The sequence below is a fragment of the Amblyraja radiata genome, chromosome 12 (assembly GCF_010909765.2).
Source record: "Amblyraja radiata isolate CabotCenter1 chromosome 12, sAmbRad1.1.pri, whole genome shotgun sequence".
NCBI classification, from domain to species: domain Eukaryota; kingdom Metazoa; phylum Chordata; class Chondrichthyes; order Rajiformes; family Rajidae; genus Amblyraja; species Amblyraja radiata.
This window is the reverse complement of record NC_045967.1, coordinates 3,120,748-3,145,287: the sequence shown is the minus strand read 5'-3', so window position 1 is coordinate 3,145,287 and position 24,540 is coordinate 3,120,748. Positions and strand designations below refer to the sequence as shown.

General features: G+C 42.9%; 1 protein-coding gene across 3 annotated transcripts in view; it reads left to right on the top strand.

Annotated features, from left to right (window-relative positions):
• The window catches only part of brwd3 (bromodomain and WD repeat domain containing 3), a 114,986-nt gene extending 90,673 nt beyond the window's left edge, over nucleotides 1-24,313 (top strand). For all 3 annotated transcript variants that reach the window (XM_033030113.1, XM_033030114.1, XM_033030112.1), the window contains exons 32-40: nucleotides 2,177-2,302; nucleotides 2,418-2,496; nucleotides 7,814-7,861; nucleotides 8,330-8,479; nucleotides 9,086-9,238; nucleotides 12,903-13,594; nucleotides 16,690-16,781; nucleotides 18,006-18,164; nucleotides 21,327-24,313. In XM_033030113.1, the coding sequence (XP_032886004.1) occupies nucleotides 2,177-2,302; nucleotides 2,418-2,496; nucleotides 7,814-7,861; nucleotides 8,330-8,479; nucleotides 9,086-9,238; nucleotides 12,903-13,594; nucleotides 16,690-16,781; nucleotides 18,006-18,164; nucleotides 21,327-21,922 (2,095 nt within the window). In that variant the 3' untranslated portion in view covers nucleotides 21,923-24,313. The remainder of the gene's footprint in view (nucleotides 1-2,176; nucleotides 2,303-2,417; nucleotides 2,497-7,813; nucleotides 7,862-8,329; nucleotides 8,480-9,085; nucleotides 9,239-12,902; nucleotides 13,595-16,689; nucleotides 16,782-18,005; nucleotides 18,165-21,326) is intronic.
• The last annotated feature ends 227 nt before the right edge of the window (nucleotides 24,314-24,540 follow it).

The following is a 24,540-nucleotide window of genomic DNA, read 5'->3' as shown; positions in this document are numbered from 1 at the left end:
ATTAGGTGTCTGTTCAAGGAAGAAATGGGAGACCCTTGAGACCTTCCTGGTGGGGGATGGAGGTGTAAAGGTATTGCATGTTCATGGTAAAGATGAGGCAATGGTGGCCTAAAAATTAAAAGTTATTTCTGAGTTGGGTGTGTGAGGTGTCTCGTATGGGGTTGGACAAGGGGATAGAATAGAATCAAGGTAATTGGAGATGTGTTTTGTAAGGCAGGAGCAGGCAGAAACAATGAGTCTGCCAGAGGAGTCCTGTTTGTGGATTTTGGGAAGGAGACAAGCCGGCACAGCTAGTCTACATAATGACAAGGGTAGATGCTCTCATGGGCAGAGCGGCAGAGGTGATGAGATCGGAAACAGTCTGCGAGATGATGGCCTGGTGTTCATCTGTGGAGCCATGGTCAAGGGGCTGGTATGAGGAGGTGTTCGGGAGCTGGCACCTGGCCTCAACATGGTAGAGGTTAGCTTGCCAGACTATAAGGGCACTTCCCTTATAGACAAGTTCTGCCAGGTGGAGGAGAGTGTTAGTAGAGGGAAATTGATTATGTTTCTGTTCAAGGAAGAACTGGTGAACCTTGAGACCTTCTGTTCAAGGAAGAACTGGAGGGCCTAGAAACCATCTGCTCAATTTCAATGTCAGAGCAGGAACAGGAGAATTGAAAAGCTAGCCTTTGGATTGGCTGAGTGAACAAAATTGGCAAATTGAACAACTAATGAAAAGAAGGCAAGGTGTAGTGAAATGGCCTATTGGGAGTGCCGTGATGGGAGACAGACCGTGTGGAGTGGAAGTGTGAGTCTTTGGCAAGGAGTCTGAGCAGAGGGGGACAGGATGAAATGGTACAGTCTGCTCTTTGTGATGCTTGTACTTTTTATTCCTTGGTTTAGTACAGTAGAGATGGCAGGTAAAATGGTGCAATATTTTTCCTGCAGGCTGTAGGAAGCCAGGAAAACTGCTGGGTGTCACTGGTGACTACACCTGTGGACTATAATTGTTGTATCCAGGCGCAGCTTCTTACATGAGGGAACTGGAGCTGCAGCTGGATGACCTCTGGATCATCTGGGAGAATGAGAGCTTCATAGATAAGAATTACAGCACGGAGGTTATGCCTAGGGTACAGACAGTCTGAAGAAGGGTCTCGACCCGAAATGTCACCCATTCCATCTCTCCAGAGATGCTGCCTGTCCCGCTGATTTACTCCAGCATTTTGTGTCTATCTTCGATTAAAACCAGCATCTGCAGTTCTTTCCTTTACATAAACCTCACCTTCTCCCACCAACCGAACATTACAGCCCACCTCTTGCACTGTATGGGCTTTTCTTTGCATAATTTATTTTCGTTTAAAGATACCGAGCAGAAACAGGCCCTTTGGCCCACTGAGTCTGTGCCAACCAGCGATCCCCACACATTAACGCTACATACAAATTCGTTGTATGTGAATACTTGGCCAATAAACTTATTTATTCTACACATACTAGGGACAATTTATACTTGTACCAAGTCAATTAACCTACAAACCTGTACGTCTTTGGAGTGTGGGAGGAAACCGAAGATCTCAGAGAAAACCCACGCAAGTCACGGGGACAATGTACAAACTCCGTACCGACAGCACCCGTAGTCGGGATTGAACCCTGGTCTCCGGCGCCACAAGCGCTGTAAGGCAGGAACTCTACCTCTGTGCCACCGTTCCGCCCTGTCTTGTAGAATTCTGTGTGTAATTTATGTACTATTTCTTTTTTGTGTGTTAGTATCTATGTGCCCGTGATGGTGCTGTGTGCAAGATTTTTCATGTACCTGTAATTCATCATACTCGAGTATTAGACAGTAAACTTGAAACTTGTTTCTATTTTTGAGGAAATGCATATCTGATGCCCTTCAATGCAAGATAGCTATCAAGGAATCCAGAAGAAAGTTCTTTACCCAAAGAGTGTAGGAATGTGGTTCTCACTGCCACATGGAGTGGAATATGTACAAGCAAATGTGAGAGAAGGGATCAGAGGTTACATTGATCAATTTAGTTGAGAGAAAATTGGAAGAGTATAAATGCTACCGTGGATTGAGGCAAAATATTCAGCTTTGTTCTGTATGGGAAATGTAATCCTTTGATTTTATTTCTTTTGACTGTATAACAAAGAGCAAAATGATTGTGACAATGGTCTACTTGAACTTGAATTTTAGGACGATTTCTTGCCTAATGTGGGAAGTAAGGTACGTTGAACATAATGCTGGAACCTTCAATGAGCTTGGCAGTCCAATTGTCAAGTCGGCAAAGTTAATCAGCGATGTGTTACTGAAATTTATTAGGTGAGTTGATGACTACTTTTTGCTTAAGAAAATACATAAAAATACACGTTGCTATCATTTATAATGTTTCATATATGCTTTGGTTTTAACACCTGCATTTTGTTTTTATTTATAGGGACCAGAACTGCACCAATATTTTAGAGCAGTATGAAAAAACTAAGATAGAGGAGCTCAGTGATGATGAAAATGACAAGGTAAATATTCTTACTCAGGATTTGGATTATTATTCACGCTATCATTGAAATTATTGTCAATTTAACCTGCTTCCTCTATAAAATATATCAAATTCAGCAAAATGCTATTGTGAAATACAATGATTTCCCTCCCCTTTTTACAGATTCTCTTCCTACAGGTGCTTACTTAACATGAACATAAGAATAGGAGCAGAAATAAACCACTTGGCCCATGAAGTCTGTTCCGCCATTCAGTTTGATCATGGCTTCTTCCCATGGCCTTTTCTGTGCAAGTTCCCCCTGCGTCTCAATTCTCCTAATCTTACAAATATCTTAAAAAAATTATCTTTAAATATCTTCAGTGATCTTGTCTCCACATATCTCCAGGATATAAATTTTCAGAGAATCTTACATTTCAATGAAATTAGCCTTCGTCCTTCTGAACTTCAAAGCATACAGATCTAATTACTTTAGCTGCATGTGACAGGACAACCCTCATATCCCAGCAATTAGCCCAGTAAATTTCTTTTGGATTGCTTCAATGCTAGCATAGCCTTAAATAAAGGGGACCAAAACTCTGTACATTACCCCAGGTGTGGCCTCACCAATACTCTGTACAAATATATTTCTAAACTCCATTCTATTTGTTATTTGATTTCCAAACCACTTGCTACACCAATCAAGCAACATCCGTGGAAGAGAAACAAGTCAACTTTTCAGGTCAAAAACGCCTTCTCGGAAGATGTTAGATGCTGCCCTGCTATAGGAAGGATGTCATTAAGCTGGAAAGAGTACAGGACATATTTACAAAGATGTTGATGGAACTTGAGCAACTGCGTTATAGGGTGAAGTTGGTTAGGCTGTGACTTTATTCCTTGGAGGATAGGAAATTAATGGGTGATCTTGAAGAGGTGTATAAAATCATGATTGGCATAGACAGGATGAATGCCCAGGCTGTGTAATCAAGAGCTAGAGGGCAAAGGTCTATCGTGAGAGAAGAAACTTTAATAGGAACTGAGGAACAACTTTAAGTCAATTTCAGGTCAGAGCAAGGGCAGCAGCTTTGTGAAGCAAGCTCGTTGATTGGTTTGGAGCAACTCGATTTCCAATTGGAGCAGGAGCAGAAACCTTTAAAATTAAGTCCAGGGACAGGTTTGGGCGAGTCAAATTCAGGTCGGAGCAGAAAGTGGAAGCTTTGAGAAGCAAGACCATTGATTAGTTGGAGCATCCAAATTCGCTAATTGCATAGCTAATAAAAAGAAAGCAAGGTGTAACGGAGTGTTTGTGTTGGGAGAAAGGTTGTGTAGAGTGGAAGTGCCATGCGAAGGGCAACTCTGTGTCTGGGGCAAGAGTCTTCGGCAAGGAGGCTGAAGACACGCGGCAGGAAGTAGAGTTACAGTCTGTTGTGCCTGTGGTGGAGCTAGTAGTGTGATTGTTGTGCTTTTTGTTGCTTGTATCAATGTAATAGAGATAGCAGGTAGAATTGTGCAATGTTCATGGATAAGATTTATAGCGAGATAGTTATGCCTGAGGTTCAGGAATAGCGTAGGTGGGTGACCACTAGGAAGGCTGGTAGGCAGAGGGTGTAAGTGACCCCTCTGGCCGTTCCTTTTCAAAACGGGTATCCAGTTTCACTGGGGGGTTGACCCTCCGGAGTAGAGCAGCAGTATTAGTATCAGTAGCACCGAGCCTGCTTTGTGGCTCAGCAACGAGGGTAGTGGTAGATGACTCTTTAGTTAGGGAGATGCACAGGAGATTCTGTGGTGGCAATTGAGACTCCAGGATGTTGTGTTGCCTGCCCTGGTGCCAGGGTTCCCGATGTCTTGGAGCAGCTACGACATTCTCAGGGGGGAGGGTAAGCAGCCGGAAGTCGTTGTGGATCTTGGCACAAATAACATAGGGAGGAAAAGGGAAGTTCTGATGAAGTTTTAAAAATGATTATAGGACGTTCGGCAAAAGGTTAAGAAGCAGGACCTCTAGGGTAGTCACAAAATGCTGGACTAACTCAGCGGGACAGGCAACATCTCTGGAGAGACCCTGAAGGATCATGACTCGAAACGTCACCCATTCCTTCTCTCCAGAGAAGCTGCCAGTCCTGCTGAGTTACTCTAGCATTTTGTGTCTATCCTTGATTTAAACCAGCATCTACAGTTCTTTTCTACATAAGATGACATTACTGATGCTTCATCCAGTGAGTCTGTATCGGAGGACCTAAGAAATAAAATTTTGGTGATCGGCTTGTTGGGAGTGTACGACAAGCCCCCAAATAGTTAGCGGAATTGGAAAGCAAATATGACAAGAGATTGCAGGCAGCTACAACACTAATGTAGGGGGGGGTTTAAACTTTCCCAATATTGTCTTGGCCTGTCATTGTGCTCAGGGCTTGGACGGTGGAATTTGTGAAATGTGTTCAGAAAGTTTCCTTGGATACCTTGCAGAGGGTACTACATGGGAGAGGACAAACTGGAAAGGATATACTCTTAAGAAATGGAGAAGGGCAAGTGACTGAAGTGGTGGTGGGTGTAAACCGTTTGGGCAAGGCAGGTGGGTGTAAGGAAGCGTGGATGACGAGAGAAATTGAATTCTGGTCAGGAAAAAGAAAGAGACATGGGACAGGTCTGGGAAGCTAGAATTAAGTGTTTTCACTCGAGGTGTTTTGGGAACTGTGGAACATACTAATGGTAATCAGAAGGGCAAAATGGGGCTGGAGAGAGCTCAGGCAGATAATAATAAGAGAGATACAAAGAGATTTTATAAGTACATTAAGATAACGGCACAACATTAGCCACCCACCAGTCTTCTGGCACCTCGTCCATACCTAATGATGATTCGTATATTTCAGCCAGGGCACCTACAATTTATTCTCTAGCTTCTCACAGTGTTCTTGGATATGCCTGATCTGGCCCGGGAGATGTATCCACCTTCATATGCCAATGACGGAGTAGACCTGATGGGCCGAATGGCCTAATTCTACACCTATCACTTATGATCTACGTTGTTCCTTGAAAGTTGTGTCACAGGTAGATAGGGTGGTCAAGAAGCCTTTCAACACATTGGCCTTCATTAATCAGAATATTGAGTATAGGAGTTGGAAGGTCATGTTACAGTTATATAAGATGTTGGTGAGGCCACATTTGGAGTATTGTGTTCAATTTTGGTTACCCATTTTTTGGACAAATGTTTTTAAGGTGGAAAGAGTACAGAGAAGATTCAGGAGGACATTACCAGGACTCGAGGGTCTAAGTTATAAGGAAAGGTTGAGCTGGCTAGGACTTTATTCGTTGGAGTGCAGGTGGATGATTTTATAGAGGTGTATAAGATCATTTGAGGATTAGATAGGGTCAATGCATGGAGTCTTTTACCCAGAATAGGGGAATCAAGAACCAAAGGACATAGTTTTAAGATGAGGCAAGAAAGATTTAATAGGAACTTGAGGGACAACATTTTTAGGCAAATGATGGTGAGTGTATGGAACAGGCTGCCAGAATAGGTAGTTGAGGCATGTACTACCACAACATTTAAAAGGCATTTGGACAGGTACATGGATAGGATAGGTTTAGAAGAATATGGTCTTAACACTGACAGGTTAGACTAGTGTAGATGGGGGCATGTTGGTCAGAGTGGCAAGTTGGGCCGAAGGGTCTGTTTCCGTGCTGTATGACTATGACTCATTCACACAGTGGCTGGTGGGTACATGGAACAAGCTGCCACAAGGAGTGTTTTAGCCCGGTACTATCCCAACATTTAAAATATTTTTGCACAGCTACATGGTTTGGAAAGATTTAAAACGATATGGGTCAAACACAGCATATGGGACAAGCGTAGAGGCCATCTTGGTCAGAGTGAATGAGTTGGAGGTAAGGGTCTGTTTTTGTGCTTTATGACTCCAACTGGGGAGGGAGAGGAGTAGAAAAAGATTATTTACATGTTTAAAGGATAACTTGGAAAGTTGTAAGACTAAAGACCATATGGAGATAAGTTAAGAGATCAGGGCGTGTGAATACTGACTATTCATGAAGCATTTAAAAGAAACTGGATGAGAAAAAGCCATGAGCATGATTGTGGGAAATAATGAGAGTGCAATTCACCTGACCTTGAGAATTCAATATTCATTGCAGAAGTTGCAAAGTTCCTGGATGTCATTCTAATCTAATGGGGGTGGAGGAGTTTGCAGTCAGGATGGAAAGGGATTGGGATTAAGAATTAAAGTGGCATGCAACAGGAAACTCATGATCATCCCTGCGCATTGAGTGTAGCTGCTCTGCAAAGCAATCACTCAATCTGTGTTGGTTTAACCACACTAAAGGAGGCCACATTGTAAACACACTGAATGCAGTGGACTAAATTTGAAGAAAAGGAAGTGAATTGCTCCTTCATCTGAAATGATTGAAACAGATCCTGCCTAACCTGCTGCGCTCCTTCAACAGTTTGTTTTTTTTGCTTAAGATTACAGCATCTGCAGTCTTTTGTGTAGTTTAGTTTAGAGATACAGCATGGAAACAGACCCTTAGGCCCACCAAATCCACACCGACCAACGATCCCTGGACACTATCCAACGCACACTAGGGATAATTTACAATTTTACCAAGCCAATGAACTCACAAACCTGTATGTCTTTGGAGTGTGGGAGGAAACCGGAGCACCTAGAGAAAACCCATGCAGTTCACTGGGAGAACGTACAAACTCCTTACAGACAGGATCAAACCTGGGTCTCTGGCACTGCACCACCATGCTATCCTTGTGCCCCATAGACTTTATGTCTTTGGCCAAAAAGTTGGAGGGGAGATGAGATGCTCCAGTTTTCTCCCATATCCCAAAGATGTGCAGATTTGTAAATAAACTGGCCTCTGTAAATTGCTCCTGGTGCGTTGGGAGTGGATACAAAAGTGGGATAACACAGAGCTAGTGTGAATGGGTGATCGATGGTCGCACGGACTCGGGGTGCTGAAGAGCCTGTTTCAATGATGTATCTCAAAACTAAAACTAAATACCATTCATCTATATCAGTACTCGTACTCATAACCCTTATCAAAGCCAAAGTTGAAGGTGCTTTGAGACCAGGGAATTTTCGAATTGACTCTGACATGATTTGTGTTGTTTTTGTGAGCTGAATAAGGCTCGCTGCATGATTTAAGTCAGTTTGGACCATAAGAAATTCCTTGCCTATATCTGTGACCAGGCATTCAATCATGCAATGTTTTGCAACAAATGAGTTTACAGGTGTTTGCAGTTAAATGATAAATCTGATTTGCAAAATATGCCTAAATAAACTAATCTGCAAAATATTCAGATTTCACCGTAGATTTACTTAGATTCAATTTATTTTTTATATATTTAGGCTTCAGAGTTGGATTCAGATGCTCCTGGGACCTCCTCAGACACAATAGTAAGTACACCAATGCAATTATTAAAATAGTTTGTTATTATTTTACTGTTTTATTGAGTTGATTTTCCTTCATTTATGTTTATATATTTCTTGTATAATTATGCCATCAAATTCTGGAGTAAATTAAGGTGGCAAATGTGAGAATTGTGGCATTGTTCTTGGATTGATAAAGAAGATTAACAAATTCACTGAACATCGTGAATACATTCTAAAACTTGAGATTTATTTGTTAATGGTGTTTTTTTCCATTCACTGCAAGAGGGACTTCTCCATTTTCTACACCCTCTTCTTCTGAAGATTTGTCATTTTAAATTACAATTGATAATAACGTAATTTTCTGTGCCATAATTTTCCAAAGTTGGTATATAATCAAATGCAATGCCATACATCCTATTTGAATATAATAAATGCTAGCATTTCCCCAACTCAGAATGAATAGCTTTTAATTGAATGCATTTGTTTTAACAGTTTTGGCTCCCAAGCCAACTGAATAGAAGACCATCGTTAAATGTTGACGTGCATACTTGGAAGGAACAGTGCAAGGAGTTTCTGAATCTTATGTTTCAGCGCGAAGATTCTGAACCTTTCAGGCAGCCAGTGGATCTCTTCGCTTATCCTGTATGTTGATTATATATTTAACAAGTTTTAACAAAGTCAAGCGCACTTCAACTTAAGCTTCCAATTATATTTTAGTATATGGGTTTGTTTGTGGAAGTTTGGCGTTGGTATTAAGTATTTGTAACTTCATATTGATATTAAATTCTAGTTAGCTAAATTATGCGTTAAAACATTAACTTCAAAGGAAACGCAGCGGGTCAGACAGCATCTCTGGAGAGAAGGAATAGATGACATTTTGGGTTGAGACCCTTCTTCAGAGAGGAACTCAGCAGATCAACCAGCATTTGTGGAGGCAAAGAGGTTGACATCAATTTGAAGTTGAGACTCTGCTTCGTGACGTTTGTTTCGATTAGACTTGGACTTCATGTTCGGGTCTTATTTATGCCATTTTTGCAGCAGGAACATCTTGCACGAACTCTGCAATCGTAATGCAAATGTACTCTTTGAATTTAATTATTGAGAATTAACGAAGTAGGTTCTTGAAAAAACACCGAGCTCTCCAGGTTCATAAGAAAAAATATTCATAATTGCAACATGTTTTTATTTGATGTTAATCTAGTATTGTTCAGTTGCCATATGTGTTTACATTGCCAATTCCCTTTGTAGGACTACAGGGATATCATAGACACCCCAATGGACTTCAACATGGTGAAAGAAACACTTGAAGCGGAAAATTATGAATCACCTGTGGAGTTTTGCAAGGATGTTCGATTAATATTCAGCAATGCCAAAGCGTACACACCTAACAAGAAATCAAGGGTAAAAAGAATAGTTTTTGGAAAAGCATGGAAAATGCTTACTGTTGATCATTTCCTCACTGAGAGATCAGTTATCAAAAATATTAATGCAATATTTTTCTAGTGAAAATAAACAGTTCTTGGTTCATAAGGTCATACGTGATAAGAGTGGAATTAGGCCATTCAGCTCATCAAGTCTACTCCGCCATTCAATCAAGGCTAATCGATCTCTCCCTCCTAATCCCATTCTCCTGCCTTCTGCCCATAACCTCTGACATCTGTATTAATCACAAATCTATCTCTGCCTTAAAAATATCCATTGACTTGGCCTCCGTTGCCTTCTGTGGCAAAGAATTCCACAGATTCATCATCATCTGACTAAAGAAATTTCTCCTCATCTCCTTCCTAAAATAACATCCTTTAATTATAAGGCTATGGCCTCTAGTCCTAGACTCTCCCACTAGTGGAAACATCCACTCTATCTAAGCCTTTCACAATTCTGTATGTTTCAATGAGGTCCCCCCTCATTATTCTAAACTCCAGCGAGTACAGGCCCAGTGCCGACAAACATTTATCATAGGTTAATCTCATTCCTGGGATCATTCTTGTAAACCTCCTCTGGACCCTCTCGAGAGCCAGCACATCCTTCTTCAGATATGATGCTCAATAATGCTCACAATATTCTAAATGTGGCCTGTCAAGCACCTTATACATCCCTGTTTTTGAATACCAGCCCTTTAGAAATAAATGCTGGCATTGTGTTTGCTTTCTATGCTACTAATTTGACTTGCAGATTAACTTTTTGGGAATCCTCCACGAGCACTCCCAAGTCTCTTTGCACCTCAATTTCTGGATTCTCTCCCCATTTAGAAAATAGTCTACGCCTTTTTCTACTACCAAAATGCATGACCACACTTTGCTACACTATATTCCATCTGCCACTTCTTTGCCCACTCTCCCAACCTGTTCAAATACTTCTGCAGAGTCCCTGCTTTCTCTACACCACCTGCCCCTCCACCTATTTTTGTATCATCCTCAAACTTGGCCACAATGCCTACAATCCCCTTGATCAAATCATTAACATACCACGTGAAGAGTAGCGGCCCCAGCACCAACCCTTGTGGAACTCCACTAGTCACTGGCAGCCAACCAGAAAAATCTGCCATCCAGTCAACTTACTATCCATGCTAATATCTGCCCTTTGATACCGTGGGCTCTCATCTTCCTCAGCAGCCTAATGTGTGGCACCTCATCAAAGGCTTTCTGAAAATCTAAGTGTACAACATCTACTGACTCTCCTTTGTCCTATTTACTTCTTCAAAGAATTCCAGCAAATTTGTCGAGCAAGACCTCCCCTTCACAAAGCCATGCTGACCGGCCTATTTTATCGTGAACTTCTAAATACTCCATAACCTCATCCTTTATAATCGACTCTTAAAATCTTACCAACCACCAGTCGGACTAACCGGCCTGTAGTTCCCACTATTCTCCTTTGCTCCCTTCTTGTGCAGCGTGATAATATGCACACTTTTCCAATCATCTGGGACTACTACTGACTCTTGCCATTCTTGAAATATCACTATCAATGCCTGCACAATCTCTAAAGCCACCTCTTTCAGAACCCTAGGGTGAGATCCATCTGATCCAGGTGACTTATCCTTTCAGCTTCCCAAGCACCTTCTCTCTAGTAATAGCCACTCCACTAACTTCCACCCCCTGACTCTCTTGAATTTCAGGCATGTTGCTGGTGTCTTCCACTGTGAAGACTGATGCAAAAAAAGTTATTCAACTCCTCTGCCATTTTTTTAATTCCCATTATCACTTCTCCTGCATCATTCCCCAGCGGTCCAAAAAGATCTTGCCTCTTTCTTGCTCTATATATAACTGAAGAAACTCTTGCTGTCCTCTTTTACATTATTGGCTAGCTTACCTTCGTTTTTCATATTTTTTCCCTGTTCTCTTTTTTGTTACCTTCTGTTGTTCTTTGAAAGCTTCCCAATCCTCTGGTTTCCTGCTAATCTTTGCTATGTTATAGGCCTTCTCCCTTAGTTTTATACTGTCTTAGGCTTCCCTTGTCAGCCACGGTCGCCTCTTTCTTCCTCTTTGGACTGAAAAGATCCAACATCTTCCAGATTATTCCCAGAAATTCCAGCCTGCTGTTCTTTTGTCATCCCTGCTAGGGTCCCTTTTCAGTCAACTTTGGCCAGTGCCTCCCTCATGCCTCCAGTCCCCTTTGTTCAGCTGCAATACAGACAGATCCGATTTCACTTTCTCCCCCTCAAATTACAGATTAAAACTTATCATATTTTGGTCGCCTCCTCCTAATGGTTCCTTTGCCTTGAGTTCCCTTATCAAATCCGGTTCATTACATAATACTAAATCCTGACTTGCCTCTTCCCTGGAAAGGTCCAAGACAAGCTGCTCTAAGAATCCATCTTGGAGGCACTCTATAAATTCCCTTTCTTGGGGTCCAGTACCAGCCTGATTTTCAGTTTACCTGCATATTGAAATCTCCCATTACCTTTTTTACATGGCAATTTTATCTCCTGATGTATTTTGTACCCTATATCCTGGTTACTGTTTGGGGGCCTGTAAATAACTCCCATTCGGGTCTTTACCCTGAAATTTCTCAGCTGTATCCACAATAACTCTACATTTTCTGATCCTATGTCACCTCTCGTTCAATTTCATTCCAAACCAACAGAGCTAACTCACTCCCTCTGCCCACTTTTCTGTTTTTCCGATTTGACATAACCTTGAATATTTAGCTCCCAGCTCCGATCCTCTTGCAGCCACGTCTCTGTAATTCCCACAACATCATACCTACCAATCTCTAACTGTGCTACAAGCTCATCCACTTTGTTACTTATACTACGCGCATTCAAATACACCTTTAATTCGGTATTCACCTCCCTTCTCACACTGGTACCGATTTTACCCGACCTTATCCCTTCCTGAATTTCCGTTCCATTAATTTGGTAGACTTCTGTAACATTTCCTGCACTCTTCCTTTAACTGCACTCTCCCTTTAACTCCACACTTACACTTCCAATTTGCTGACCCCCCCCCCCCCCCCCCCTCCCCCCACTGTTTAGTTCATTATTACATATTGCAAGGGAGAAAAGATGAAATACAAAGGAAGCTAGCTAATAATGTTAAAGAGGAGTAGCAAGAGTTTCTTCAGTTATATAAACAGCAAGATGGAAGCAAGAGTGGATGTTGGACTGCTGTAGAATGATGCAGGAGAAGTGATAATAGGGAATAAATATTACATATTTACTTATTGAATATAATGCTTTCATCTATTTAGTTGATGTGAGAACATTACCTTATCCTAATATAATGTATTGAGTTTATTATAACGGACTGCAGCTCAGCAACCTCTTTCAAATATTTCACATCTAATAAATCAAGTGAGAGCTCTCAGTGGTTTTCAATAGTTCAGTCAGATTTTTTTTATGCTTGTTTTTTTTTTTACATTATAAGATGTGACTGAATACTTTATTCTTCCATGGACTTGGCCCTACTCCCACAGTGTTAGAGAACAAGTGATTTCAGTGAATCATGAACTTTATGTACGTTTGAAAATAATGGAACCAATCACATTTAGCTTAAATGCTGACAGGATCTAAACTGTAGGATTTTTGTAGATTAATTACTTACTTGGTGTAATTGTTTGGTTGCAGATATACAACATGACACTCAAGTTATCTGCCTTAGTTGAAACTCAAATTAAAAACATCATCTCTAACTATAAACTTGCCTTGAAGTGCCAAAAAAAGATCAAACCAAGACAAAAGTATAGGAAAAGATTCAAAAGCAGCAGCAGTTCACAATCCAGTAGCAAGAGCAGTTCACGGTCTGGCAGCAGGTCCACTTCCCAGTCAAGCAGCAGGAGCAGTTCTCAATCCGGGAGCAGTTCACGATCCAAAGGCAGGAGCAGTTCTCGATCCAGAAGCAGAAACAGTTCTCGATCCAGAAGCAGAAGCAGTTCTCGATCCAGAAGCAGAAACCGTTCTCGATCCAGAAGCAGGAGTGGATCTCGATCCAGAAGCAGAAGTGGTTCTCGGTCCAAAGGCAGGAGCAGTTCTCGATCCAGAAGCAGAAACCGTTCTCGATCCAGAAGCAGGAGTGGATCTCGATCCAGAAGCAGAAGTGGTTCTCGGTCCAAAGGCAGGAGCAGTTCTCGATCCAGAAGCAGAAACAGTTCTCGATCCAGAAGCAGAAGTGGTTCTCGGTCCAAAGGCAGGAGCAGTTCTTGGTCCAGAAGCAGGAGCGGTTCTCGATCCAGAAGCAGAAGTGGTTCTCGGTCCAAAGGCAGGAGCAGTTCTTGGTCCAGAAGCAGGAGCGGTTCTCGATCCAGCAGTCGTGCATCCAGGTAAAATAGTAAAAGTATTTACTTTGATTTTTTTTTAATGGTAAACCATAATGTGGGATGTATTTATGCTGCCGAAGAAATCATAAAATGTTCATCTATTTATAATAACAAACACATTAGCGTTTCATTTTTTGCCCATTTCTCACAGTGTATTTTTGTTTAATTTGGCTATTGAGAGAAGGAAAACCAGTTAGGTAGAATTGAAGTCAATGGAATTTTAGAAACAGATATAACACAGTTACAACTAGGTAGACACAGTTACTACTAGGTCTGAAGAAGGGTTTTGGCACGAAACGTTGCCTATTTCCTTCGCTCCATAGATGCTGCCACACCCGCTGAGTTTCTCCAGCACTTTTGTCTACCTTCTATTTTCCAGCATCTGCAGTTCCTTCTTAAACACAGTTACTACTATATTTGTTTAGTGCAAGCATTTGAAGAAAAATGTTTACCCAACAATTTGTGCATGCTCATATTGCTCCTCCTGCACAATGAATGTTCTCTGTTGCGGTACCAATGCACTCGGGCCATGACTTGTTAAAATGGTGTAGACTCCATTCTCGCTTCTCACTAATATTGTCGGCTTAGTTGTGAAAAATGTCAGAAGAAAAAAGTTGGCATTCAGGTGGTCTTTTCCATGTGTTTATTAGAGTATATGTCTTTTGAATGTAAATGTTCACTGACTAAAAACGTTTGGTTTGAGAAAATTAGAGGTAACTAGACCAAGTGCAGACCCGTTGGGCCTGTTTCCCCAACAAGCGTTTGCGGGGGGGGGGGGGGGGGGGGGCTGCGGCATCACACTCACATTGACCACCCCCCAAACACACAGGCGGGGGGGAGAGGGAGACGGGGTGGGGAGAGAAGAGGGGAGGGAGCGGAGAGAGGGGGAAGGAGGAAAGGGGAGAGATTGGGAAGAGAGAGGAGAGCGGGGTTGGGGAGAGGGAGGAGGAGGGGAGTGAGGAGTGGGAGGTGAGCGGGGAGGGCAGGAAGGGGGGGTGGGAGAGGGGGGAGGGGATGTTAGAGGTGGAGAGAGGGGATGAGGGGAAGGGGATGAGGGGAAGGGGAGAGAGGGGAAGGGAGAGGGAGGGAGGGGATGATAGAGGTGGGGATGAGGGGAAGGGGAGAGAGGGATAGGGGGGAGGGGGAGGGAGAGGGGAAGAGTGGGGAGTGAGGCGGACAAGGGTAGCGGGGAGTGGTGCAAGAGAGAGGGTGGGGGGGAGATGGGGGTGAAGAGGGGTGGGGGAGGGGAGAGAGAGGGGGTGGGAGGGGGAAAGAGGGTGTGGGAGGAGGAGAGAGGGAGGGAGAGGGGAAGAGTGTAGAGGGCGGGGAGAGTGGGGAGGGAGAGGGGTGGGGGAGGGGTGGGTGATGGGGGGAGATAAGTGGAAGAATGTGGAGGGAGGGGGAGTGGTGGAAGTGGGAGAGAGGGAGGGGGATAGGGGGAGTGGTGGAAGAGGCAGAGATGGGTAGGGGGGAGAGGGGTGGGAGGGGAGGAGGGAGAGGGGTGAGGAGAGAGGGAGAGGGGGAAAGGGAGGAGGAGAGAGGGGGTGAGAGAGGGTGGGGGGAGGGGGAAAGAGGGTGGGGGGAGGGGGAAAGAGGGTGTGGGAGGAGGAGAGGGAGGGGGGGGGGGGGAGGAGGGAGAGGGGAAGAGTGTAGAGGGAGAGCGAAGAGAGTGGGGAGGGAGGGGGGGAGAGGGGTGGGGGAGGGAGATGGGGGGTGGGGGGAGATAAGTGGAAGAATGTGGAGGGAGGGGGAGAGGTGTAGGGGGGAGTGGTGGAAGTGGGAGAGAGGGAGGGGGGTAGCAGGAGTGGTGGAAGAGGGAGAGAGGGGTAGGAGAAGGGGGGAGAGAGAGGGAGGGAGGGAGAGGGGTGGGGGAAGGGGGGAGTGAAGTGGAAGAGTGGGGGGGGAGTGGTGGAAGGGGGACAGAGGGGTAGGGGGTGGGGGGAGAGAGGGAAGGGGGTGGGGGAGAGGGATGGGGTGGGAGGGGGTGGAGATGGAGAGGGGGAAGAGTGTGGAGGGAGGGGGAAGAGTGCGGAGGGGGAGGGGTGGGGGGAGAGAGGGAAGGGTGTGGGAGAGAGGGAAGGGGGGTGGGGGGGAGAGGGAAGGGGGGTGGGGGAGAGAGGGATGGGGTGGGAGGAGGAGGGGTGAGGAGAGGGGAGAGGAGAGAGGTGTGGCGCTCACTTCAGCTCCAGGCTCTGCTCCAGCACAGGCAGCAGCCTCCCCTCCAGGCGCTGGGCGGCGGACATGAACTTGAGGGAGGCCACGGGCGGGGATCGACCTGAGGACCCTGAGCGAGGCGGCGGGCGGGCGGTCGTCGAACCGGGCTTCCCCCGCGGCAGCAGCCTCCCCACCAGGCGCCGGACCTGAGCGAAGATGTGGATGGGTGTGGACCCCGAGCAAGATTTGAATATGTAGGAAAGAACGTTTCGGGTCGAGACCCTTCTTCAGACTGAAGGGTCGTGACCCAATATGACACCCATTCCTTCTCTCCAGAGATGCTGCCTGACCTGCTGAGTTACTGTAGCAAAACTAAGATTTGAATGTTTTGGTTGCAGCCTGTTAAGGGCTGGTTAAGGGCGTTTAAAAATATATGTACATGCAAGTTTTAGTTGTGGTAATAGTGGGAATCTGAAAAGTATCAAGAATGTCATCAGTGGAATAGTTTATTATCAGCTTAGAGAACAAGAATCCAGGTATGATCATTGAGTAATACAGCGTGGAAACAGGTCCTTCTGCCCAACTTGCCAACATGTCCCAGCTGCACTAGACCCATCTGCCTGCATTTGGTCCATATCCCCCCAAACCTGTCCTATCCAAGTAACTGTTTAACTGTTTCTTAAACGTTTCGATAGTCCCAGCCTCAACTACCTCCTCTGGCAACCTGTTCCATACACCCACCACCCTTTGTGTGATTGTTTGGTTCATTGCAAATTTTAAGTTTTATTCTGCTGGGTTGATGTGTAATTGTGGAAAATCTCTCAACGTACAAGCTTTTATTATTCCACCATCTATCTAATGGGAAAGAATAATTTTTAGAAATGTTTGTTTTTGCTGGAATTGGTATTTTATTCTTGTTTACAATTTTGTTTCTTGTCTTTTAGCCACAAACACGGAGCAGCAAACACTCCTAATACAATTCTGACTTCTTCGCCACCCTATTTTGTAAGAACGATTTCATCAAGATCATCTCCAGGTGAGAGTGGCTTATAATCAGAAGGTGAATAGTTCATATCTTTCTGAAGAAGGAAGTTTGTGGAATCTGAAACATGCTAGCCAAATAAGCAGGAGGTTAAATATGAAAATAATTACACTCTCACTTGTAATTCTATGAGATGACGCTATAGGTGCTTGATGGTCAATGTGAACTCGGTAGGCTAATGAATCTGTTTCCATGCAATATATAAACCGTTTCTATCCATTTGTTAATTATTATTCAATGCGTGTAGGCTTTTTTCAGGCTGAGCCAAACTTTAATTGCCCATCCTTAATTGCCCATCCTTAATTGCCCATGCGAAGCTGGTGATGAGCTGTCGCTTAAACCACTACAATCCTTGTTAGGCGGAGAGTTCCAGGATCTTGACCCAGCAACAGTGAAGGAATGGCAATATATTTGCAAGTCGGGATAATACGTGTCTTCCAGATGGTGGTGTTCCCTTGTCTTTTATCTGTTAGAGGTCATTTATTTGAACTGTGCTGTCTAAGGAATCTTGGCGAGTTTGCTGTCATACATCCTGTAGCTGGTACAAACTGCTGCTATTGCACGTTGAAGCTGGAGTGAGTAAATGGTTTCAAAAGGACGAGTAAGGTTAAAGTAGATTTTGGTCTGAAACGTCATCAAAGAGACTAAAACTCCAATCAAATAATTACTTAAAGGGGGGAAAGCTTGGGAAATTATATGATATAAATGAAAACCTATGACCTTCCCATAAAGTCAGTATTGTTTTTTTTAAGATGGTTTAAGCATGGTGGCAGTGCCTTGTACATACATTGGGAGGTGTACTGGGGAAGACAAAAGCCCACCTAAATATCCTCTGCATTAAAAAAAATGGACAGATGTCAAACCTATTAAAACTTTAAAATATATATTTTAATTAATTTAAAAAATGAAAGTAATCTGTTATGAAAAAGCAGCTTAAGTTTAACTCACTTTAAAAATATACATATTAAATTTTTTTTGCTCCATTGCTGCAATCCACTTTCAACCAAATAATTGCCGTTACATTTCCTGTGTCGTTTAGGTTGTGTCTATTCAGCGTGAGTTCTGCATGAGTTCTGACAATTGCTGGAGTTCACACTGCACAGCTGGATTCACATTTGACAGACCCATAACATCTACATTAATTTGCTTGAATTAGGAGTAGAAACCTCTTACAGTGAGGCCTGATAACTGCATGTGTAACCTGTTTTATTTTTTCAGCTTCGGAAACAGATGAACTTTCAGGACGATTGAATATTGAGCTTAAACATCCACATGTATTGCCACTTCCTGAGTGGGATGCACAGGATAGGATTCAAAGTGATTCGGAGTCTGAAAATACAAGCATAATCAAGAACACACCTACACCAGTAAAGCAAGGTAATGGAAGATAAATCTGCCTTGTTGTTCAAGGACTTGTTTTGTGCAGCCATGTCTTGTGAGTGAAGGAAGTAAATGAGAAGCTTCCAGTACTCTGAACCTCAAGGCTACCTCAAGAGTCTGTCTGACCTCTTGGTGGCTGACAATGCTTCAGGTCAAAGGTGGACAGCTCCCTATCTCACTTTTAAAAGCATTTCACTTATCTGCCGTCCCCTTACCTTTGCCTTGCCCTACTTTAACATTTTAATTTGTAAATCAGTCCTATCTTCCACAACTATTTTAAAGCTGATTATGGTCACTGGTCCCATAGAAACATAGAAAATAGGTGCAGGAGGAGGCCATTCGGCCCTTCGAGCCAGCACCGCCATTCATTGTGATCATGGCTGATCGTCCACAATCAATAACCCGTGCCTGCCTTCTCCCAATATCCCTTGATTCCACTAGCCTCTAGAGCTCTATCTAACTCTCTTAAATCCATCCAGTGACTTAACCTCCACTGCCCTCTGTGGCAGGGAATTCCATAAATTCCCAAAGTGTTTCTCTCTCCACACCCCCTCCCCCACTCTAGTAGGGCCATCTACATATTGGAGAATATTGTAGAACAGAGAGCCCTGGTGAATGTTGCAGAACAGAGAGATCAGAGTACAGGTGCACTGTTCCCTAAAGATGGTAAATCAGGTGGACAGTGTGATGAAGAAGGTGTTTGGAACACTTGCCTTCATAGGGAAGGATATTGGGTACAAAGGTTGGAACATTATGACGCAGCTGCATCGGTGAGACCGCACTGTGCAGTTCTAGTTGGCCAGCTATAGGAAGGATGTCATTAAGATGAAAAGTGTGCAAAAAGATGTTCACCAGGATGTTACTGGGCTTGTGGGATTAAGTTATAGGGAGAGGTTGTGTAGGCTGAGACTTTTTATTTGGAGTACAGTAGGCTGAGGGGTGACCTTATTGAGGTGTGCAAGATCATGAGAGGCATGGATAAAGTGAATGCAGTCTTTCGTCCAGGATAGAATATTTAAAAACGAGAGGGTATAGGCTTAAGGTAAGAGCTCTTAAATCTCTGGAACCCTTCACGACTTTTAAGTGCCTGGATGTGACCTGCAGGGCAGCGGGCCTAATGCAGGTAGGTGGGATTTGGTCAGATAGTTTGTGGCGTGGACACAGTGAGCTGAAGGACTCCTATTATCTTTAACTGTTCTATAACTGAAGAATTAAATGCGTTGTCATTTCTGCTTAAATCATTGAGTTTTAATCAGCAAGAGCTGAGGCTCTCTGTTTATCTACATGTTCTTTTTCAAATGTTTTCTAAATTTCAAAAGGTTTTTGAAAATAGTTTAAATTACCAGCTTACATATCAGGAAATGTTAAAGAACTGATTTCTTCAGCTTAATCTTAATACTGTTTTTTGTAGCCTACATTTCTCAGACTAAAATCAATCAGATAATTGGTAGGCAATCCGCATTGGATGCGAGGCATTAAGACCAGGCACATGCTGTCAGGGTAGGCAAGGTAGGCAGTGCCTACCCTGACTAAAATCATAAAATAATAATTATTAAATATAAATAGTAAAAGCACGGAGAATTCTGCCTATCTAAGAAATCGATCTCATAGGTGGGCATAATTCTCCCGTGCCTTTCATCCGCAGTACATGTAACACGCGAAAGTATGTGCAACTCTTATCTTAAGAAACAAAGAGAGAAGAATGGAGTTTGTGTACAAATAATGTGGTAAGTAAATTTCTTTGAGCTACCGTACTTCCCGGCAATGAAGACGCACCTGCGTCGAAGACCCCCCCCCCCAATTTAAGTTGCTAAATTTTGAAGAAATGGATGGCGGGAAAGGATCAAGGGTTTGGTTTCGTCCGGGGGTCGGCAACATCGCCAGCATGTCCTGGGACTGGCTTCAGTTCCCAGATCCCTCGCGTCCCCGGGACTGGCTGCATTTACCAGGTCGCTTGCCCCATGTCTGGCTGTGACACCCAGGTCGGCTGCGTGCCCCGCGAATGGCTGCAGTTCCCAGGTCGGCTCGCTTGCCCCAGGTCTGGCTGTTGCGCCCATGTCGCCTGTGAGCCCCGGGACTAGCTGCCGTACCACAGGACTGGCTGTAGCGCCCAGGTCGGCTCGCTTGCCCCAGGTCTGGCTGCGTCCCCCGCGAATGGCTGCAGTTCCCAGGTCGCCTACCCCGGGACTGTCTGTTGCGCCCAGGTCACCTGCCCCTGGACAAGTAGAGAGAGAGAGCGAGCCCGGAACGAAGCAACCAGCCTTCTGCCCAGAAGCTACCTGCCAACCACCACCTCCACCGGTTGCGCCTGTGCTGAAGGACATCGCGACTGGCTGGCGGGCCGCCGGCAGAAGATGCTGAGGGTTTGATCCTGACTACGGGTGCTTCCCTCCCCGGCCACAATGCGGTAGCTTCGCTCCTGGAACGCCGCGGCAGCAGTGAGTGACTTGCTGGCATGATCCCCGACCCCCTCCTTCTCAACCCTCCTGCCCGTGCTGACCCGGGCCAGACTCCCCACCCACATGTGAAAGGAACTCTCCCCTCTCAGCGGTGCTGTCCTTTTACAGCCGCTTCCCACTTTACAGCCGCTTCCCATCAGCTGCCAGCAATGAGGAATAGACTTGGCTATCCCTCAATACAGCAACACCGTTCTTGATGTTTCTGTACTGAGGGATAGCCAAGTCTATCTTTCTTGGCTAACAACCTAACCTTCGGCCTCCAAGACGCAGGTAAATTTTCGTGCCTTATTTTTGGTTAAAAATAGCGTCTTCATTGCTGGGAAATACGGTATATGTTTTTAAATACTTTATTAAGGGATAAGGCTTTTGAAGACAGATTACTTTATAAAAGTCGACTGACTGCCTACTGGAGAGGAGAACAATCTGCACGTGCCCGGTTTTTAAGATTTTTACAAGCCGACTGACTGCCTACCCTGAGTAATTACTCATGGCACGTGCCTGATTAAGACATTCATGTTATTTTCTATTGAGCTTCATGGATTTATAATTCATCCAAAGAACGCTACATGCCATAAAAGTATAATTATGGCCTTAACTTCAGCTACTCTTTGTCCTGGGTTGTTACGAGGTTTATAGTGTGGAAAACATTAAAATTTAAATAACTATACTAGTTTGCAATTATTGTGTGTTTTCTTTTCAGATCAATTGTCTAGTGGTCCTTTAGTTAATGGCCATGAAATGCGCACATCTACTAAAAGAAAGTTGATGAGTGACTCAGAAGAAAGTGATTTGGACGATACAAACCAGGGGGAGATGGAAGATACTGCACAATTAGACAACGATGCATCAGCCAAATCTGGGTCCGGATCTGAATGCGGGCCAGAATCAGTTTCAGGGGTTGATAAAGATCATGTTGAAGGAGATCATGATTACAGCAAGGTTGTGAGAAGAAAGACAACAGGGAAAGGAAATATAAAAAACAGAGTAGGAGTAAGAAGAAAAAGGAGGAGGAGGAGGAAAGGTTTCAAATTTACCACGCCGACAAACAAATATAAAAGGGCACGACTGATGGATGATTGGTTTGATGAAGATGAATTGTGCATTGATCGATTAAATAAATGTTCCACAATTAGAACTAGAAACCAAGGCAGAAGAACTGTTTTATATAATGACGACTCTGATGATGGCTTTGTAGCAACTGACGAGCCCCTAAATCTTGGCACGTCAAGATCAGGAAGAATGAGGCGAATGACAGAGAAGGCTAAGGCAAGTCACCTAATGGGATGGAGTCAGTGACTGTTAAAGGACAGAACATTTTAAGATGAATTTATTTATACTGCAGGGATTTGATATGCACATTATTTTTACTAATTTATGTGGGAAGAGGGTGTTGATGGGTGGGTGGTGAGGGTATTGCTCAAACTATTATTTTTTGGCAATGGTGGTTATCCAGTCATCAAAATGCACTTCGGTCTCCCAAACCGATGCTAACTGACTGCTCAATCCAACCTTGGATACAGTATATCCTTAATGCATTAGAAAATATCACTGTGTCAGGGTCCTAAAGTCAACATCAGTTATATTTTGGCCACTTTACCACTGCAATTTTTCGCAAATCTGGACGGTGTTTTTATTTATCAAATAAACATGTGACATAATTTAACTAAATTCCAGCCATAACTTCTCCATATACAATAACAAGCATGTTCTGAATTTTGCACAATTCTTCCAGTCTCAGTGGCAGCTATTAAAGGTTTACAACATGACTAATTTCACTAATTAAGATTACACCTTATTTGATCTGCACTGGATTTATTTTTTGATTTAGTTCGAATTGTAATATATATTATGTGTGTTAACCTGTTTTTATTTTGAAGATTAATTTTGTATTCAGTTGTGTATTTTGTCTTCCAGTGATGGCGATAATGAACAAATGAGTGGTGCCTTTGTAAATGTGGTTAATTTATGTATGAGTGATATTTCATGGCGTTTTGTATTAATTTTGAACAAGTTGAGATATGAACTGCAAAGCTGTTTGAAATGGGTTTTTTTTTCAAATGTTTACACCCACAAAACAGACATTTAAAATTGCCTGTACCTTTTTCATTGTTTTATGTTTTTTTTTAAATCTTTCCATTTTAATGGTCTTTTCCACTCAACATTACGGTACTGCTTTCCTTCAACAAAGAAATTGAAGATAATTATGTTTTGCAGATTACTTTGTTGCTGCTGATAATGCCTGCGCTTTTGTGCTAGGGAAAGAGACAACTAGTTTAATATCACTAGTTAATTAGAGTATCGCAGCATTGAGTAACACATCTAGAAGCTTGACAGTCCTTTTACCAGATCAAAATTGTCAAGTTATTCATTCTGTTTTCATGTTAACTATGGGCATGTATTTGGGGGACCTTCTTAACACCTCTTTTGCTCTTTATGGCTTATTATACTCTGGTTTTACCTTCTACTTCTAATCCTCCCAAGAAGATGATGATGTTCAGCAACTACAACATTTAATTGAGAATTTGAGCTCAGACTGTTTGAATTGCATGAGAAAATACACTGATTTTTTTAGATGTTTCTTGAAAATGACATCTTATTCTCACTGAAGGAATCCTAACACCAATGGAAATATGGGACACAGTTATAAACTCCATTAGTTTGTGGGTGGCTTCTAAATTACATCTAATTCACCACTTTCTGTTCACATGCAGCTCTTTACTGAGTGGTCAATATAAGGATTGCCATGTTTATCCAGGTCCAGTACACAGTGCTAGTAAGATTTTCTGAGAAAATCATGATTATTAATAGATATTAATTCATTTTTAGCAAATTGTACTATTTAAGTTCTGTTCAAACCTGACACCACCCCCCCCCCCCCGCCTTCCCCCACACACCACCCATCAACACCATCTCCTCCATTCCCCAAATGTGAGATTAGCATTGTATAGGTGCTATAAAACTACTTCCTATTTAAAGTGTTTCACTAAAGTTGCTCGAGGAATATGGTTATCTGTACTCGAACTTGTGCAGGAAGATCGGGAGTCCTGTTTATTTTTCTACAGAAAATGTACATTGAACTCATTGTTTCTGTTATTTACTATAGATTCTGCAAATCTTTGTAAACCAGTCAGGATGTTTTGGAAATGCTCTAATCACGGCTGGACAATCAAACTGAATTGTATTGAAATACATTTAAAAATATATATATTCTTATTCAGTAAACATTGAAGTGCAACTCTAGTGAAATACCTTATTAATTCTACTCCAAAGATTTCATACTAAGAAGGTATTGTGTGCTCCATCTTCTCCCGCCCCTTCCTATAAAATCATGTGGAACACTTTCCCAATTCATGAAGAAACAATGTGTGAATTACTTTTGCTTATAGCTGTCGATTTGAACCAAAACCTTCCAGAAACGTGGCTTAAAAATGGACCAGATTGTATCAATAAATTGACTTTAAATAGATTTTTCACCAAATCCTTAATATTGGTGGCAGTCATTTTATATATGTTAGCATAAATCTATTTTAAAAAGTCAGCATTTCAGGGATTTTTCTTGCCACTTAGGCAGACCAAACGTAATGTTGATATGCAAACATATACTGTGACATACGTTTGACAATTTTTGTATTGTAAAAAGTGTACATATGTAACCATTTTGTTTATAAAATAGTTACTACACCTGTTTTATAATGTTCTTATTTATGAAATGTTTTTTGCCAAAGTGACTTTATTTGTATTTAATATGTTTTTGCTGTTTTGGGGGCATTTTATTAATCAGCTGTTGGTTAATTTCCTTCTCATGCTTCACAAACTAAATTCCAAACCCTTGATCTGCTTGGTGGGAGAGCATATTATATAGACTGGATAGGGATGGAGTTTTGGTGGAAGTCCAGAAAATGGGAATCCTTGAT